At 51.7% G+C, this 20,200-nt stretch overlaps 1 protein-coding gene across 2 annotated transcripts in view; it reads right to left on the bottom strand.

Annotated features, from left to right (window-relative positions):
- CHCHD6 (coiled-coil-helix-coiled-coil-helix domain containing 6) overlaps positions 1 to 20,200 on the bottom strand; it is a 251,133-nt gene that overhangs the window by 99,111 nt on the left and 131,822 nt on the right. Inside the window, exons 5-6 of one of the 2 annotated variants that reach the window (XM_047097230.1) lie at positions 16,590 to 16,673; positions 11,967 to 12,074 (exon numbers count right to left, since the gene is read on the bottom strand). In XM_047097230.1, the coding sequence (XP_046953186.1) occupies positions 11,967 to 12,074; positions 16,590 to 16,673 (192 nt within the window). The remainder of the gene's footprint in view (positions 1 to 11,966; positions 12,075 to 16,589; positions 16,674 to 20,200) is intronic. The other variant, XM_047097231.1, reaches the window with a different exon arrangement.

Here is a 20,200-nt window from a genome sequence, read left to right on the forward strand (position 1 = left end):
CAGCCCTGCACAGACTGCTTATAGTCCCTGAGGCCCTGAATCCTCACCTGTCCAGTGGGAATGACGGCGTCCACTCCATAAAGCCTCAAGTGAAGGGCCTGGTTCCTATGCACTCAACGAAGGGCTACGGATGGCACCTAAAAGCCGGTATAGCTGGTGACGAGGCCACAGTCCTCTGGGAGAAGCCATCCCACCTGCTGGGCGGTGATGGCTGCCAGGGACCACAGAGCCAGCAAAGCGGCATGGACAACCAGGGTCTTATCGCCGTGCTCCAGCCAGCCCCAGCCCTGCGGATTAGGTTCCTCTGGCTGACCAACCTGAACCAGTGCTCGGCCGAACTGCCATCTCACACCCCGAATCAATAGCACCAGGCAGGACAGGAGCCGAGTACGCGGGAGGTCTCTCCGACCTCAGACAATGAAGTCTTCCCTCCTCAGCACTCACTCTGCCAACACCACCGGAGATATCGGTGAGGCATGCAGTGAAAAATGGACTCGAAAGAAAGAACAGATGCAGCAAGGCAGGGACAGAAAGGGAAAAAGACAAACCTTGTACTTAACGCACTTGAGCAATCACCAGGTCTTGTTCAGGCGACACGGGGAGAGCAAGCAGGCCTGTGGCCGTGTACCAGCTTCAGTACGGTTTCTCATCCAGAGGAGATGACGGGGCTCGGGTAGCAGTCTCTGACAGCCTAAACACGCCGCAGCCTGAAAAGCTTTGCAACCCACAACGTTCCCTGTGTGGGGAACCAGCCAATGGAGGTACACAGAGGGGCTCATATGGCCATGGCTGTTTACAACCAGCTGCGTCCCAGTAAGCAAGAAGAACAGCCCCAGGATTAGAGACTTCTGTCACTCCTGCCCAGAAGGGAGAGGGAGAGCAGCCCCCGTCCAAACAAATACAACTTTAGAATGAAGGAGGGAAGGACCGAGCTGAGGACCGAGTGGGAGATTAGTAGCACCCCTCCTGAAGTGGGTCACCGCCTAGGGAAAGAGTCAGTGGTGATGGGGCAGCATCTGCGGTTGTTATCCGCTTGAGGGTGTCTCACTTGGTCCCTAGGTTTTAGAAGACAGGGATGAAAAACTGGGCTCTCCAAAGAAACAAGGTGCCGGACCTAAGTCTAGCCCCCAGAGAGAAGGCACTGTGTGATCTCAGAGTTCCTAACGGCTCAAAAAGGGGAGGGTCTAAACATGGGAGCACCTGGGGCCCTCCCACCAGGAAGAAAGATTCTAATGAATTTCTGGCTCTTACCCAAAACCCTAAAACAGTGCTTCTCAAATGGAGGTCTAAGAATCACCTATGTGTGCTCCTTAATGTGCTGAAGCTGTGGGCCCCACCTGGGCGAGGCAGCCCCGCCTGGTCCAGGACTCCCCAGGGGAAATCTGTAATTGTCACCCTGGGTGACACTGAGGCCTACAAAGTTCCTCTACAATGGGGTCTCCCACCGCAGCACTGTCAGTGTGTTGGTGCCAGGTGATCACTTGTCATGGGGCCGTCCCAGGCACTGCACGGTGGTTAGCAGCATCCCAGCCATCTCCCTACTAATGCCAATAGCACCTTCCCCCGGTCCTGACAGGCAATATGTCTAGACATCACCAAATGTCCTCTGGAGGACAAAATCACCCCTGTCACAAACCACTGGTCTATAAAGAGAGGAGGCTAAAGAGGGATCGGAGTCTTTAAAAACTCATTTCTGAGAAACACAACCATGAATGATCTCAATAAAGGGGAAAGGGATTGACAGCTGTCCTCAGGCCAATGCACCTAAAGATCACGACACGTCCCTTGCTCGCTGCTCCAAGGGGCATGTCAGATCTCCTGGGAGGGAGGGCAGTGCCTGGCTGGGGGCAGAGGGGCTTTCTGCCATGTGCATCTCGGCATGGGAGCCTTGAGAGCCTGTGACCTGTGGGGTCACCACATCTAGCAGGGCAGGGAGGGTGCAGAGCCCATGGGGAATAACTAAGGAACGGCCCAGCCTGTAAGAACGAGGTCAGGAAAGCTGAGGCCCAGGCAAGCTGAGCCGTTTGGAAAATGCTAAGGACAAAAAAGGGGCTTTTAAAATTGGATCAGGAGCGATAGGAACAAGAAGGGATAGGCCCATATTGGGGTGAAAGGTGTTCAGTTAACAGATGACGGAGAGAAAGAACTATAAACTCCCATTTTCTATCAAGGAGAACAATCTTCAGGCTGAAAAGGGTGAATCAAACACTGATATGAGGGAATTGAAACGCAAGACGGGGAAGAGATTGTGAGAGAACATCCAGTCACACTAAATGAATTCAAATCTCCTGATCCAGATGAATCACATCTCAGCTCTGAATTAACTTACAGAAGAGACATGCTCGTTGCTGGCAATCTCAAGAACTCAGAGAAAATGAGAAGATGCCCAAGACGAGACAATGTCCAATTTAGCAAAGAGGAGAAAAGGTGGATTTTTGAAAACTACAGATTGGTCAGCCAGACACAGATCCCTGAGAGAATTCTATAGTCTAAGTACTCAGAAATGGAAGTGGCAGACTCCAGAAGGAAGCCGAGGCTGGTGGGAAACAAGCCATCCAGACACACTTCCACGCTCTTGTCATAAAGTCATGGGGGGCACCACCTAGAATGATGAAGACACCGCCTAGAGTTATGGGGACACCGCCCAGAGTGATAGGGACACCGCAAACAGTGATGGGGACACCACCTACAGTGATGGGGACACTGCCCAGAGTGATGGAGACACCACCTACAGTGATGGGGACACCGCCTACAGTGATGGGGACACCACCCAGAGTGATGGGGATATCACCTACAGTGATGGAGACACCACCCAGAGTGATGGGGACACTGCCTACAGTGATGGGGACACCACCCAGAGTGATGGGGAAACCGCCTACACTGATGGGGACACCGCCCAGAGTGATGGGGACACTACACAGAATGATGGGGACACTGCCTACAGTGATGGGGGTACCACCCAGAGTGATGGGGACACTACCTAGAGTGATGGGACACCACCCAGAGTGATGGGGACACCGCCCAGAGTGATGGGAACACTGCCTACAGTGATGGGGACACCACCCAAAGTGATAGGGACACCGCTCAGAGTGATGGGGACACTGCCTACAGTGATGGGGACACCACCCAGAGTAATGGGGACACCGCCCAGAGTGATGGGGATACCACCTACAGTGATGAGGACACCACCCAGAGTGATGGGGACACCGCCTACACTGATAGGGACACCACCCAGAGTGATGGGGACACCGCCTACACTGATAGGGACACCACCCAGAGTGATGGGGACACCGCCTAGAGTGATGGGGGCACCACCCAGAGTGATGGGGACACTGCCTACAGTGATGGGGACACCACCCAGAGTAATGGGGACACCACCTACAGTAATGGGGACACCACCCAGAGTGAAGAGGACACAGCCCAGAGTGATGGGGACACCACCTACAGTGATGGGGACACCACCCAGAGTGAAGGGGACACAGCCCAGAGTGATGGGGACACCACACAGAATGATGGGGACACCGCCTACAGTGATGGGGGTACCACCCAGAGTGATGGGGACACTGCCTAGAGTGATGGGACACCACCCAGAGTGATGGGGACACCGCCCAGAGTGATGGGGACACTGCCTACAGTGACTGGGACACTGCTCAGAGTCAGTGAGATTCTGTCCCATGCTGCACCCACGGGAGGACCCAAAAGCAGAAGGGACCTGGAGTAGCACTCCCATTCTGCAAAGTCTGGAGAGTGAGGACAGATGGTTGACCATAGAGTGTGGCATCTTCCTTCCAACTCAGCATCATTATCCATGACTAAAGGAAGGAGTGGCAGTGTATTGATCAAATCTGCTGATGACATGAAGTTCAGAGGTAAGCCAGTATGTTGTACGGGTAACAGGATACATACACATCTCAAAAGCTAAGAATGGCCCTGTCTGCTCCAATTAGATGAAAACTAACAGGGACAGGGGTTACGGTCCTGTTCCTGGGTCCCAAACCACTGGCCATTTGCATGCAGAACAAGGTAGTGTGGCTTCCCGGCAGCACACACAAAGCCCAGTGGAGCTGAGCTCAAGTGAGACGGCCAAAGGCAGCCCAGGCAGTACCACCAGGGGGAATGTCCCCTCAGGGGGGTTGTGGGGGCAAAATGGCACAGCTCCATCCCACCCCATCCCTATCACCTTCGCACGCTGGCTCCAGTTCCAGGACCCGCAGAGACAGGGACAAGCTAAAACCTACCAAAAGGAGAACCGCTAGACTGCCCCCTGGGAGGAAAGCCTGAGAGAACCAGGGTGACAGTTTCACTGGGGAGGGAAACAGGGGGAAGCTGGTCCTCACCTCTCTGGCACACCGCACAGGCTGGTCCCGGACAGCTCTATGACAGCTGTTACTCCGGCTCGTGGTCTCAGTACGCCCAGGACACCTGAGCAGACTCCAGAATAATGCACAACCACAACTGTCCATGAATGGCACGGACCGTCTGAGCAGGAGGGAGCCCGGCGAACACCCACACACGACGTGACAGGCACATTCAAGTGTTGTCCCATTCAGTCCTTTGCCACAATCCAACAGGCTGTGGTTACCAGTCCCGGGAGGATGAGGAACCCAGACTCATAAAAGTGAACCAATTTGCCTCCGGTCACACAGTTAGCAAGAGCTGAGGTAAGGAGTCAGACCCAGGTGACCCCCTGGTGACCCAAGGTGAACCCCAATCCTACGCTTTTCCAACCTGCGGTGTCCAGTCCCAGGCTAACTAATCGTCAGTTGAGGAGACGACGGGAAAACATCCTACATCAGGTAAGAGCCCTTCGGCTGGGGAATCGACAGTGATTACAGTGCAGAAACAGGCTTTCATAAAGCAACGAACATGATCATTTAATTAGTGGTTAAAAAAGTACACATTCAAAAGGCCAATTTTTGCCCATCAAATGAACACACTTAAAAGCTACTGAAATGGGGAAGGGAGAGCTTTTAAGTTTACCACCTCACAGGGTTACGGTTGGGTTAGGGTTAGGGTTGGGTTAGGGTTAGGGAAATTCTCAGACCATTTCGTCGGTATATATTTCTGTAGAGAAATTTGGATGTCTTCATTAAAATTAATTGTGAAAGGCTGAAAATAACCCTAAATGTCCACCCAACAGGAAAATGGTTAAATAAATAATGCCAATCCCCTAACGTTGTCATTAAAGGAACAAGCTGATCTGGGGGGACAAAGGGAAGTGACGTGCAACATTGTCTAAGATTTACTGCTAGGTGCAAGAAGCAAGTTAGAGAAGAATAAACTATGATACCAACTGTAAAAACAATCCATGTCTGGGTTCTTCATTCACAGAAGGTTGACAGTTGCCCGGGCAGGGGGTGGCTGCAAGCACACCGACCAGTGTTCTTCCTGGTGAGTTCGGGCCACACTTTGCATGCTTTCATTATGCTTGAACTTCTGGCAAACAAGCATTACATTTGTAATTAATTTTAAAAAGCAAAAGGAAAACGGCCAATGTTGTTGAAAGGCCGGGAGGCTGGCGCCATCATGTGCTGCTGAAGGAAGCGTGAACTGTTACGATCTCCGTTGCATGGCAATCTGGCAAGGCGTAACCCCAAGCCTGAGGGATGGACACAGTCTACGGCCCAGGATCTGCAATTCTGAATATAAATATTTTTCCAAAGAAAATAACGGACTTCAGGCAGCTATAAAGATGGTCAAAGAACACCATCCGCCTTTGGTTAGCCTAAGGCGATACAGCAATGCAGTGATAGGAAAGAGTAGATTATGGTGCATTCATAAGAAGGAGGAGTACACAACTAATTAAGTGTAGAAACAGATTTGATGTTGGAAAATGGTTCCTAACAGATTGAGTTTTAAAATGGTTACTAAACAGCATTACGGTTATGTTCCCATTTTTGCAAATATAGCTGATCCCTGAACCACGCAGGGGTTAAGGGTAGTGATGCACCCCCCCAACCCTTTCTCCACAGTTGAAAATCCACATATAATTTGTGACTACCCAAACACTTAACTACTAATAGCCTACTGTTGGCCAGAAGCCTTACTGATAACATAGTCGATTAACACATATTTTATACATTCTAGGCATTATGTATCGTATTCTTACTTTATTGTAAGAATAAAAGAAAATATTAAGAAAATCATAAGGAAAATACATTTACAGTACTATACAGTAAAAAAAACTGTGTATGAAGTGAACACATGCAGGTCAAACCCGTATGGTTCAAGGGTCAACTGTATTATAACACGACCAATGTCACCGTAAGAGAAACAACTTCCGGCAGTGTCCACCAAGATGCTAACGATTACCTCTCTAGGTGGGTGGGGCGCTGATGTGGCAAATTTAGTTTTATTCTTTGGGCTCTTCTGAAATTTTTGGTTTCTCTACTATGGACAGGTGCTACTCAAGAAATAAGTATAAGCATTTTTTTAAAAGGCAATGCTGCCCCACAGCCAGATAAGCTCTGAGAAGATGACTGGGTCATTCCCATGATGCAATGCACCAAGGCAGAGTTTTTGTAACAGAGAGGTTCTGGCTCCCCCGCTGGCACCAAGCAACAAGCAGTTACACTCTGACAACCACAGCCACCTACTTCTATGCACCGAAGCCCAAAGCACTGCTGACCGCTCTGGGCTGTCACCTCTCCTGACTGCTGAGCCACTATGTCATGCATCTATGTCCATCAGGCACTGAGCTTGCTCTGGGGACAAAATAGTAAGTTAGCTCAGGTGGTAGCCCTGCACAGAAGGAGCAGAGGGAAGGGGTCACAGAAGGCCTCTAGGGTGATCCTAATGTCAGGAGAGAGGCCATGTGGCCAGAGAGCATGCCAGGTGCACACACAGCCAAGTCCCAGATCACAGAGCCCTACAGGCCAGGCTGAGGAATCCCAGCTTTCTCCTGAATGCACCAGGGAGTCGTTGACAGGCTTTAGAAACGGTCTTCCTGCAACAAGGAGATACCAGATCATAGGTAAGGGTCTGGTAAAAAGGATACCAGTGGGGAGGTGACAGTTTCAGTTCAAGAGAGAGATTAGCCAGGGGCCGCCATTGTGGTGGAAGGACAAAAGAACAGGAGCTATGAGTTCAGTAACCAGGACAGGGCTTGGTCACCAGGGCAGTGGGAGGGCAGAGCACCAGCAGGGAGAGACCAAAGGGCAATCTCGGATTCTGTTTGCAGCAGCCCACCACCACCGTGGCCAAGGGCCGAAGGAGAGCCCAAAGGAATTCATTCACCCAGTCAAATCGAGCTGATCGAAGCTGGTAAGGGAAGAGCCGAGAAGGAAAGGGAAAGGAGAGGCCATGGAGTGCCTATTTAATTAAAATTATTTGTTTAACTGGGTCTTTTCCAGCAGGGATAGGTGGTAACCTGCATATGTGATGGACAGGCACTTCTGGCTCTTCAAGCCATAAGGACCTATTTAGGGGACTAAATGCGCCGGGGGGAAAACCAAGAGACAATAACCACGGCACAGGAAGTGCGGCATGTTAATGCAGCTGCTGCCAGGAATGGTGCAGAAACCACTTCAAGAGGAGATACTGATTGAGCCCGAGCTTAAAAGGACCCTAGCAACAGTAATGGAGGGAGTGACATAAATCCACAGCCGTGAACAGCGACTTAACCACTGAGGTTAGCCCTTCTTCCCACATGATCACTTCACCCCTCTTACTGAGGTACACAGTTGGCTCTTCCCCTCTCTGGGCCAAGTTCAACACCATGAAGGAGAAAGAGGGGAATACAAACCTAAGGAGTGTTGGCAGCAAGTCGCTGGCATAAAAAAGGGGGTAGTGTCTATTCTGGGTGACAAAAGACTTAAAAGCCTAAGAACCAATTCTAGTGCGGTATAACTGTAGCAGATCCTGACTTACACTAGCAACAAACACGAACAAAAACTCTGGGAAAAGGTATTTTTGAGGAGATCAGGGAAATCAATGTTAATTCTCTGAGGCAAGACGACAATACTATAGTTATATGAGAAAACGTCCATATTTTTCAAAGACACGTATTGAAGTCTGTAGAGGGAAATACTGTGGTCACCAGGATTTGCTTCAAAGCAAAGAAAAAAAGAAAAAAGGAAGAAATATGAGCAAATGTGGCCAAATTGTTAAGTTCGGGGGCCAGGAACAGAGAGGTTCACTGTACTGTTGTTAGTCTACTGTTCTGCTTTAGTGAAAATTCCACGGTGGATCATTTTAATACAGATTCAAACAGTACTCGGCTGATTGATGAACAACGGATCCCTGCTTTAGCCTGCCTGGGCCCACGGACAGCGGACTGACTGCCATGACCCCAAACCATTCACGTGACAGCTGCTGCCAATTTCAAAGCCTGTGTCTTTGCCCATAGAATGGGGATGCTAACAGCTCCTGCCTTGTGGGACTGTCTCGCAGATGCGATGAATTAGAACGTGTGACACACTTGGGACACACCTGGCACTCTGACAGCAAGGATTCAAACGAGATCGGTTGTCATTCTATCACTCAGCTCACTGGGCAGGTCAGAGGAGGCCGTTCGGGTGAGGTGTCTGGCCGGTGCCTGGCACATGGAACACTCAGCAAGTGTTAGCTACGGCGCACCGAGAAAGCCAGCTGCAGAGACGGAAAGAGAGTTTGTTGGCAATACTCTATCAATTCATGTGATTCTGAAAACTACCCTGCAAGATAAGTACTACTCCTGTTTCACAAATGTGGATTCAGGAAGACCTGTCTAAATCTTGAACCCAGAGCTGAATGGCTGTGAAACCTGGTGCCATCCCATAACCTCTCTGAGCTTCCTCATTTTCACCTGTGATAAACACTACTCCCCCCACGCCCCACCCAACCTACGTGACACAACTTAGACACTGTACATAGCAAAGGAGCTGTGCAGCCCGTTCTGCAGGGCCCCTGGCGCAGACATCTTTCCCAGGGAAGCTGGCCACAGGGCCCAGGAAAGCCACGGCCTCTCCGCATGCACAACAGAGGGGGCAGTCTCTGCTCCCTCCTCATCTCAGAGGTTACCATGAGGTAACAGCGAGAATTTCTGCAAAGATGAGACCGCGAGGTAAAGAAACAGACCTTCAGCAATACACAGAGTAGGTGCAGGGAAGTGTGGGATGACGTGGAGGTGGTATGGAGGTGGCAGTGGCCGAGGCAGAGGACACGGTGGTAGTGATGGGGGTGACGGCCCAGGTGATGATGGTGGTGGTGGCAGAACCCAAGTGGTAATAGCATCTATCTCCAGAGCCTGTGATTAACCCCTCCTCTCACCCTATGGTGGAAAACTGTAAGACTAACGGACAGTGTTGCAAGGAAGCTGAGTCCTACTGCTACCACTACTAGCTGGGTGTACTACTAATTACTTACGGGACCTCTGGGGAGTGATGGGAACAACGGCAGTTATATTATTAGATCTGGCTGGTCAACAGTAATGGCAGGTACCACTTATAGTATGATATATTACAATGGACTAGCTTCTCTGTCACGTCTTTATTAACTTGAAAAATGTAGTTACTACTGTCCCCATTGTAAAGATGAAGACTCCCAAGGCTCAGGGGCTTAAGTGACTTGATCACACCTATAAAGCCAGTAGGTGGTGAAGTTGTAATTCAAACCAGGTCCCTCTAGATCTAAAAACCCAGTGCTTAAAGCCAGAGCAAGTGATTCTCAAACCACTTGGTTGCCTTGGGGCCCTTTTCTTATCTGTGAAAATAATTGGAGTGGATCAATGGTTCTCAGTTTCTTTGTTTCCTCATCAGAGGACCCGGTGCCACCAGCACAGGTATAAAAAGCCCATTCTTGCTAAGAAAGGCCGTCCTAAATCTCTAGGCAATACAGTCTTCCAGTTCTCACTTCCAGCAGTGTCGAGAACACACAAAATGGCCATTTTTATGCCGGTCCCGTTACCAAAAAGTGGCGCTAGGTGGGTAACAGGCGTGCGGGTATTTTTTAGTCACCTGGGGAAGAACTTCTGGACTCAACAATCTTCAAAAGTCCTTTGGGCCCAGAGCAGTCAGCTCAGTAGGCAAAGGGCTGCTCCCCACAATGATCAGGGGGGTGGGCTCCTTCCCCACATGGGCCAATTTCTGGCTGCACTGTTTTCAGGTCACTGTTACCTGTTCCCTCCTCCAAATCCCCAATGTTCTGGCAGCTTCTCTCGGCATGCACGTCACACTTGCCATGCCTCGGTCTTGCATCCTCAGTGGTGAGCCCCTCTCTGTCTGACTCTCTGGTACTGAGGTAGAGCCCGACACCAAGCAAGCCTCCCCACATTCGGGAGAAAAGCCTGCTGGTTACTCAGAGCACTTGGCGGTCAACAGTTCTTCCAACAAGACATACTGCTCACTCACCATGCGACCGGAAGTCACTCCACCCCAGAGCCACAGGGCGACTCCTCCGAGAACACGGAGTGAAGGCGGCCCTTCCCACCACACACCCTCCAACCACCTCTGGGACCTGGCTTCCGCTGCACCCCTCAGGGACGTGTTATGAGTTCTCCTCCTCCCAGAAATATGATGGAGTCACTCACTCTTAAACCACCGCATTCACTGTGGCCCCACTCCACACGTAACCCAGCTTCAGTTTCCACGGCAATACTGGAAAAGTGCATTCAACATAACTCAGGTGTTCTTCACACCACAATTGGAGGGCTCTCCTCCAGTCCTTCCTGGCCTGCAGCATTTGGCACCGTTGACCACACACACTCTCTCGAACTTTTCTTCCGAGCTGATCTGAGAGGCAGCATGGCGTGGGGGAAAAGCAGAGACTTCAGAGCTCTGACTTCATCCATCAGCTACATGGCTTCTGGCAGCTCATTTAACCTGATTCCCAGTTTGTTCATTTATAAAATGTATAATATAATCTACCTTGCAGGATTGCTGCAAGGATTAGCGATAATTTATGTAAAAGAGCCTGGCACATAGCAGATGCTCATGACATCGTGGTGGCTGTCATCTTGTGGGACACAGAACTCCATGTCTGACACTTTCAATCATCTGCTGGCCATCTCCACTTCATATGTGCAGGTCTAGAATTAAACTCACGACCTTCCCCAAGTGTCGTGGCTCCCTTGAATTTTTTCTGTCTCTTAATGGCACCGTTACTCTTCCGGACATTCAAGCTCAAGTCTTTCTCCAGCTGACAGCCCTTCAAGAACTCCCAATGTTATCCTAATGGAAGGCCACGCTGTGAGCCAGTCATCCGGGGTCCTTCATGATGTGACCCCAACCTATTTTTACAGCCCTCCCCCCCACTGCCCACAGTCACGTGGAGGTCTCCATCCAGAAGCCCCACCTCTTCATGTCCCGTCCTGTGGGCTGCCCACTCCATCCTGCTCATGCTCCCAAACACAGCTTTCACCAAGAGGCCTATCCCGGAACCCCCGCTGCGTCACTGTTTCCTGCCTGCTCATACACACTTTCCTTTCTTTATTCTTGCAAACATCTATTGGGCACCTATTCTATGCCAAACACTGCATCCCCAGCCCTGGGTGATGAATCACCCCTGATGAATCAGACCAGTGAGGACTCTGCTTCCAGACCTTCACAGTCTGGAAGTGGAAACAGTCACAGATGCCAACAGCCACAAGACAGCGTGGCAAGTGCTAGAACACATGCAGGGCGCAGGGCCTAGGAACATGCAGAGAGGGAGTGGCAGGTGACACCGCTGGTGCCTACAGGTAGGCCTGCCTTCCTCCGCTGCATCGGACTTTGTGTTAAATAGAACATACTAACAGAAAAATGCAAAACCTCCCAACACAGCTTGATGAATTCGCACAGTCGAACCCACCTGCGTAACCAGCACCCACATCAAGAAAGGGAACTCTGCCCCACTCTATGAGCCCCCTACACATTCTCTTCCACGTTACTCCCCCCAAAGGTAACCGTTACCCACTTTCTAGCGTCACAGATTAGTTCCGCCGGGTTTGAAAGTCAAGTAACAGATCCACGCGACGTACACGTATGCTTCCGTGTGGCCCTTCTGCTTACCATTCTGCGGCTGACATTCACCAGCACCCCTGCTGATGGCCATGACTTGTTCATCCGCACGCCCATCTGGGCTTCCACTCTGACGACCACCATGACGGATCCGTTCCCCTGTTGACAGCAATTGTGAATGATTCTGCAATGAGCGTTCTACAGTCTTTGGTTTTTTGGTGAACCTATGGACACATTTCTGTTGGGCACCGAACTGCCGGGTTGTAGGGTATGCCTATGTTCAGCTTTAACAGACAACGGGTGATAGCTTTCCAAAGTGGCCTTGCCAATTTACAGTGCTGCCAGCGGCGTGAGGGCCTGAGTTAACCACACACAGCCTGGCCAGCACTCGCTGGTACCCATCGCTCCCATGTCAGCCACTCTGAGCATGGAACGGTATTGCCTCGTGGTTGTCACTGCATTTCCTCAACATGTGTGAGGCTGGGCCTTTTCACGTGCTCCCGACCAGGGGCCCACCTTCTCATGTAAAGCAGAATTCTCCTCTTCCTCTGTGCCCTAGAGCGGCTCCTGTTTTCCTGAACAGACTCCGACTGACACCCCCAGGGACATCAGGCAGGGGGCTGTTTAAGTGCTGTCACTGAGAAAGCTGCAGGCTTGGCAGGATCACATGACAGTTGTTCCTTAAAAAAAGAAAGCCGGAGTAGAAGCAAAGAGGGAAAAACAGGAAAAGGGCTGACTGTTCACATATCGATGCTGGGGTGGTGTGTGTGCCCAAGGGGAGGAGGAACAGAAATTTATGTTCTGGGGAAAAAGCCCGAGATCCAGGAAGAATACACATATTTTTCAGGTTCTCCCCTTCTCCCTACCTCCAGCTGTGAAGCTTGACCCCCCAGATGCTCTCCCCACTTTGCAGTTGCTGAGTTTGGAAAAAGCAAGACCATTTTTACAGGGCTGCCAGGTCTGGTCACGGGAAGTCGGCTCTCTGGCATCCTCCCATGTGCGGCCCTCTTCCTCAACATCTCCCTCCCCTCCCAAACTGTGCTGTGAATTTCATGAGGTAGGAATGACAGGTGTCGGGACCGTCTCTGGGCATCTAGCAGAATTAAACAAATATGGAATTAACGAATGGCTACGCATTTATTACATGAGGAGAAAAAGGATGGAAATGACACGAAAGAGAATAGGACACTTCAACGTCAGATACTTGTACACAAATGACCACTCAGCCCCCAAACAACTGGCAGGTTGGTCTTAACATTTCCGTGTCAAAGGTAAGAAAGTTGAGGCTGTAGAATTTAAATAGCTTGCTCAGAGTCAGAAGGCTGGTCAATTCCTGAGGCCAAACTAGGACTCCATCACGCACCCCACACACCTTGCTCCCCACGCACCTGTGCTCGGCCCCATGGCAGAGGGCAGGAGACGCACCCTTGGCCAGCCAGAACTGTCAGCTCGATGGCCTTCAGGTCTCATTCAGAGCCACCCAGCACCCAGGGTTCCACCAGCAGACAGCAGATGCGCTAGTTCTCACGGGACACAAGTCACCCTTAGCCCCGAGATAACTGAATCCAGGTGGAGCGCAGGTGAAACCCACAACCAGGTCTTCCGTTTCCCACAGGAAAACACAAAGGGCAGCTGAGCAAAGGCTCTGGGAGGCCAGTTACGATGGCAGGAGGTGCAGCACTGCAACTCGGACAGTCGAGGCAGTGGACAGCGTCACCTTCCTGGACCCTACACCCGGCATACGGCAACGGAAAATGGCCCTGCTCTCTAACACTGTCAGGCCCGTGAGAAACACCCAGTTGTGAGCAGCGTGTGGTCTCCATAGTGCTTTGCACACGGCCCTCACCTACCCCTCTGCGTGGCGAAGGACAGACAGGTGTTGTGGCGGGCACCCGAGAAAAGCCCAGAGAAGCCCGGGGAGGAGATTTCTGCGTCCCAGAGAGCAGCCCACCGTTGATGACAAGATCCATCTCCGCACGCATACGTGTGCACACATGCATCCGCTGAACCCAAACCGGAAGCATCAGGACTAGAAGGAGAATCGCCAACACCGCTGTGCACCAGAGAGAGGCCCCCGGCACATGCCAACACCTGTCCGATGTTCCCTCCTCCAATGTTGCCGTCAACACCTGGAGGGAGGCATCAATATCTCCATTTCATAGATGAAGAAACGGAGATGTAAGGAGGCGCAGTGTGGTTGCAGAGGGCAATGACACAGAGCCATGTGGGGGCCCGGGTCCACTGTGAATGCACTAGCCCTTGCTTCACGGCTGTGTGTGGACACCACGTCTAGGGTTTGCCTCCAGGTGCCATGAGACCCTCCCCAGGCCCCTGCAATCCCAGCAGCTCACCGCTCTCTGTGATGAAAGGAAAAAACACTCCTCACTTAGATCTTGCAGTGTGGGCGTGAGGAACAATTACTCAGAAAGATTATAAAGCACAGGAGCCCTACAAAATATGATTTCCACCCTCAAGAATAATCATCTAGGGAATAAATACTGCAGTACAAAGGGGTCAAGACGTCTCCTCCCCCTTGAAAATGAGTCTGGATTCTGTGCAGGATTTCCCTACCTGCCAATCACAGTCCTATGGGCGAAAGGGCAGGAGGCTTCCAGCCGAGGGGCGGGCGGACCCAGCACGGCGCCCCCCACGAGCCTGGGCCTCTGTGTCCCCCATCCCAACCTCCTCTGGCCCCTGACCATACTCCCAACTTTTTTGGGTGGTCACGGATGATTCAGCAGCTGCTCCAAGTTTCCCCCTGAACAGGTTTCCACCATCAATTTCCAAACTTAAGAGGAAATGGGAAAAGAAAAGAAAGGAGCCTGCTGATTGGAAGGCCCTTAAGCTGTGTGTACAGAAGCTGAAAATGTCAAGGTCTGAGAGTATTCAACAAATGAAAGCAGAATTATATAAAAGCAACAGCTAATAAAAAAGATTGTCGGAGGCCGAGTTCTTCATCTTTCCAGCCATTACAGGAATAAAATTATCCACAGAGGAGATGGGAAACCTTTCTCAAGACCGGTACAATTAAGCCTTAGGATCATGCGTCTTTGCTCCCCCTTTTGCAGCACCCCTTCCACCCCGCCCCCTCCCATCTCCCTCGCCAATCTCTAGTTCCCAGGACATGAGAGGGGCTTTCCTTTTGCACAGTGTCACCAGCAAAATGCTAGTATTTCAGAGTCAGACAGGTGACCATGTTTTTGCACCTCCTTCTGGAAGCATTTGATAACTTCACAATCATGTAGCAAACCCTCATTTTAGAAAAAGGGCACATGTGCCTATGTAGAGTCTGGACGTCCCCGTAGGATGAGCGGGGAAGAACAGATGAGAAGGAAGGGCCCATCCAGGAGAATTTACTTCCCTTTTGGCGAGGCAGAGAACAGGGCCCAAGGAGGAGAACCCCAGTGGGGATGGGAAAGGAGAGTGACAGGGGAAAACCGAGCTGAGACAAGGAAGAACACTGTAAGGTTACTGCCCTTCACCCCGAGCAGACACACGCACACACGCTTTCAGAAGCCAAACCCAGAGAGGGAAATGCAAGCGGAGCTCAGCAGGAGGCCGCGGAATTGCACACATAACAACACAAAAAAATCTGCGCTCGTGAACATATGGGCAACTGTGATAATTAGAGCTATGGCTGGTGGAATGTTTTTCCCCTTTTCCAGGATCTTGTCATTGCAGCTACAGTCAAACCTGGGCAGGAGGCTGTTCTGGGGACACCTCTGCTGGTTAAGGGGCCACTTCTATAAGCGGCTGGAGGTGCCCTGCTGGCCTCCAGGACCACGCCACCACCGTCGGTGTTCACATCACAATTGGTGCCATCCCCTAAACACCCTGCAGGAGGCAGACAGGGGCGTCCCTGGAGCAAGGAGGAGCGTCCCTCCTGTCCCCGCTGCCTGGAAATCCAGAAACCCACATTTCTACCAGCCTTCAGAGTGCCATGCCACAGGAGAAAAGCCCACGGAAATCAAGCCCCTCAAGCAAACTGTCAATTTCAAAGCTCCAAACCGTGACAAACGATTCTCGAAGATTTGCCTGCAATAAGCTGATGGCTCGGATTGCCTGGCATGCCGTCTCAGGCAGGAGGAAGAACATTTTTTTTTAAAAACCTCCCAACCGTCTCCCATCCATGATTTAAGCCATTTGAAAAATCTGTCATGATCAACAAATTAAGCACTCCCCCACAAAAGTAAACAAGTTACCAAATGAATTTTCAAGAGTCGTTGTAGGCTTTATCAACAACAAAAAAAGAATGAGGATGTCTCTGAATCTCCTTCATTTCAAAGGCTTATCCCTAGGAAAGTGGGGAGCGAGTAGCCATGGTGCCCTTTGATCTCCCCGACTCCCGGGAGAAGATCAATAATACAACTTTAATATATTTGTACAGCACGACTTCACGTTATTATTATTTTTATCCAGTGCAGCTTAACTAAGGTAGGCTAGGGCTCAGCACCGCCCTGTGGTGAAAATGAGTCTTTCCTGAGGCTGAACGACAGCATGGCCAGCCGCATTCACAAAACACAGGCCACTTAAACACTGTGATCTCTGTGACTACAACTTGGGGAAAGGCTGAGGGTGAGGGAGGGCGTGTCCGCAGGGGCACCGGCCACTGGGGCGACTGGACCCTGGGGCTTTCAGGGCCTGGCGCCCAAAGGCAGCCGCCGTGAGCCTTACCTTCCTCTCGAGGCGTCCCAGCTGCTCCTTATAGAAGGTGTCACGACGGCTCAGCTCTGCCTCCCGGCTCTCCAGCTCCCTGGCCTGGCGGGAAGAGAACAAAGCCCACGTTAGGCGACGGCAGCTGGGCTGAGCTGGGGGAGACACCAAGGGGGTTCTGTTCAGAGACACTGACCGTGCAAGCAGCAGCGATGGGGCGTTGAAAACCTGTGCTATGCTGGACTGCTTACATACCCTGTGTTGAGTTTCCACCTCAGGACTTCAGTGTGGCACGCTGCTAGAGCCATTTCAGAGGACAAGCACTAACATTTACCGAGTGCCTACTATGCGCCAGGTACTAGTCCAAGTGCTTCCCCCAGACCTTCTCACTGGACCCTCACAGCACCTCTAAACGGTAGGCAGGGTTGCTAGGAAGCCCCTGTAGGTGAATAAATGGAGGGGCTAAGTGACCGCCCCCGCCCACAGCTATGAGGGAGGAACTGGGGCTTGAGCCCCAGCATGTACAGGGCCTGACCACAGAGCTGCACTGCCTCAAGGCCACACAGCCTGGAAGGGCCGGAGCTGTTCCCCGGCCACGGAGTTCTCACGCCCAGCACCGGACCAGGCCACCAACTCACACGTGAGCTCTCAGAGGCAGGGTGCCAGAATGCCCTTCTTCTGGCAAGGCCAGCTCCCTCCTTCAGGGGTCAGGGATCTGAAAGGTGAGCAGTATCAGAACCCCAGAACCCTAGAGCTGGAGAGGACGGCTGCTCCCGCACCCACCGGATGCAGAACCAACAGAATTGCTGGCACATATGGCCGAGGACCCTCCCTGAAGGTGACAGCGAGGCTGAGGGGCTTGGCTGGCCAGGACCAGCAACCTGGAGCCAGGAGACCTGGGGGTGAACCTGCCTCACTCTTAACTATCTGGGTGATCAAGCTCCAGCTTCCTCAGGTATAAGACATAAGCCCGCACCAGAAGTGCCTGCCCCACAGGACTGTGTGGGAGGTTAAAGAAAATGGGCAGGGCCACAACAGGCCTCCATCAAGGGACACCTGCATCACGGGAGTCTTCTCCTGCCTGGGACATCCATGGCCCTGCAGCCTCTCAGGACCTCTGTGGGACAAGGCCCCAAGGCCTGCCCCTACCCGGGGTCTGAGCACCCCAGAGGGCCAGCTCACCACTCGTGCAGACAAGTAATGCCATCTGATCGCTATGTGCTCTGTGTAAGGGTCCAGTGCACTCCAGCACCATTTCAGGCTCCTGTATCACTTAATTACCATGACCCCAAGAGCATAAAGCTAGCCAATGACAGAGGGAAACCATGAACCTCTGTCAGCGGTGACTCCAGGTCCTGAGCTGCCTCCTTCAGACCACACTGTGGTGTCAGCACATGGGTCTGAACTGGGCAAAAATACCACCCAGGACAAGAACTGATGTTTCTGAAAGCCCATTCCCTCGGCAATGCTACGCCCAGACATGAAAATGTGCTAAAGCCCAGCAGGGGATCAGCAACGAGGAGCTGACCATAGGACAGCAACAGCAGCTGAGGAAGGACCTGGGTTTGAAGGACTTGGCTGCACCCGGGGAACGTGGGCTGGCTGGGCTTGGCGACACGCTGACAACCTGGGAGTCGCACTCTAATGCGGGCTCCACCACTGAGTGGCCTGCGAGCTGGAGCAATTTGCTCTCCTTTTCTTGGGTATGTCCTCCTTACCTGTAGAATGGAGAACAGAGGGGAGACTTGGCTCCTGAGGCTGCTTCAGAATATCTAAAAATGCCAAGAAGGCTTCTGGAATGCCTGTGGAATGCCAACACTTCAGAAAAGCTAAATACAAACAGTGAAACTGAATGCTGGGGGATTTCTCGCAGGATTTTTCAAAGCACGACGCTGAGGCAGGGTCCCAGGAATGGGAGTGTGGTGAATCTGTGCTGGGCCCTCCGCAGCCACCTGGGCCCTCACCCTCAGCCATCCCTGGGACAATCAGAGAAGCCGGCGTGACACAACGAAGCAGCCAGGACAGGGATGTCTCCTGGGGCTCTGGACTTGCCGTTTTCTGGCCGACGGTCCCAGCCAACCGGGAAGATGACACCAGAAAGCGAAACTGCCATGAGGCTCTTCTTCTGCCATTCCCTGAAGGCCAGCGGGACGGTACATGAGGAGGCCTTCCGGGCATCTGTCCACCCTCCCTCCAGCCTACACATCAGGATGCCTCCTCTGGGCAGAGGCTCCAGGAACACTCAGCTCATGGCTCCCGGGCCTGTGCTGGCATGGGTATCTATGTCAGAAATGGGATAAGGCTCCAGGCAAAGCTCCCCAACCATCGAGGCTTCCTCAGGCCACAGAGAGACAGTTCACACACAAGAAGAGATATTGAGGACACAGGGGTCTCCTTTTATAGCCATGTCAATCTGCAACACCACGAAGCCGATGCCAAGTAAGGAAGTGATTAACTGCTCAGAGAACAAGGAGTCTGTCATACCCACTGGAACGGAAGCTCTGTGACAGGAAGGGCCTTCCCGCTCTCGGCCTATCCCCAAAGCCTTGGCCTCCAGCACCGTGAGCCAGCAAGGTGGCTAGCTCACTTCCTCCACCCCATCCTGAGATTTATAATGACAACGGACAGGAGGAGGTGACATGTGAAAAGGGCTGCGGAAAATGCATGCGGTACGAACGTCTGGCTGTCAGTGCCTGGCCCGGAGCAGGGACCCACTTGGCTTTGATGAATGAAGGCGGGCATGAGACAACACTGGTCACTCTACATAGCTGCTACAGTCCAACATGCGCCTCCCAGCACTCACGAGAGGCCATGCGGCAGGCACCTCGCAGCATGACCGTGGAATTAAGGAGGCACAGGCAGGTTTCAGTGACTGATTCAGTAATTTATCAGAACATTATTGAGTGCCTACCACGTGACAGACACTATCGCAAAGGGGTTGTGGATACAAAAGGGAAATGAGAAAGAGTTTCTGTTCTCATGGAGCTTAGATCCCAGTGGGAGAGACAAATGTGTGTGCAGAGAAATCAGATAATTTTGGAGAGGGATATGTGCTGGGGAGGCCACAGGCAGAATAACTTGTGGGGTAGCAGGTTGTTATTTTCTCTAAGGAGATTTCCAAGCCAGTCTTCTAGGAAAAAATACTGAGTAAAGTATGCTGTCTCCAATACAAAGGCAAAATATCACCATTATGAAGATCTACTTGGTGGATTACAGTCTTTGAATGGGGAATTGAAAAGAATCTTCAGTGATTTAGTCAAGGACTTCCTCCAGTCAAGAGAGTACAGTAAGTTCACACTTTGATGCATCTTCCCTGCTCTAAACACATAGCAAGAACAGACAAAATATGAGAACAGGACACCAAAAAGACATGGCCAGGTTCAAAAACAAGATTAAAACATCTAACAGAACAGGAATGCAAAGCAGTGGGTAAGGCCAGAGCCACAGGCTTGCTGGGCTCTGGGTCTGGAGTTGGCAGAGGCAGCCAGAACAAAGCCTGCTCCACAGAGTGGGGCACTGGTGCCAGCCTTGCCACCCGCAACCCAGGGCTCTCTCAGAACAAGGAGCTGATGCAAAAAATTCCTGAAGACCCCGTGTAGGGCTGCAGTTCAGCCCACAGGCCATAGCTCCAA

Source organism: Lynx rufus, unplaced genomic scaffold (assembly GCF_022079265.1).
Source record: "Lynx rufus isolate CCGP_SWC_20201006 ecotype Redwood Valley unplaced genomic scaffold, mLynRuf1.p SCAF_4, whole genome shotgun sequence".
NCBI lineage: Eukaryota > Metazoa > Chordata > Mammalia > Carnivora > Felidae > Lynx > Lynx rufus.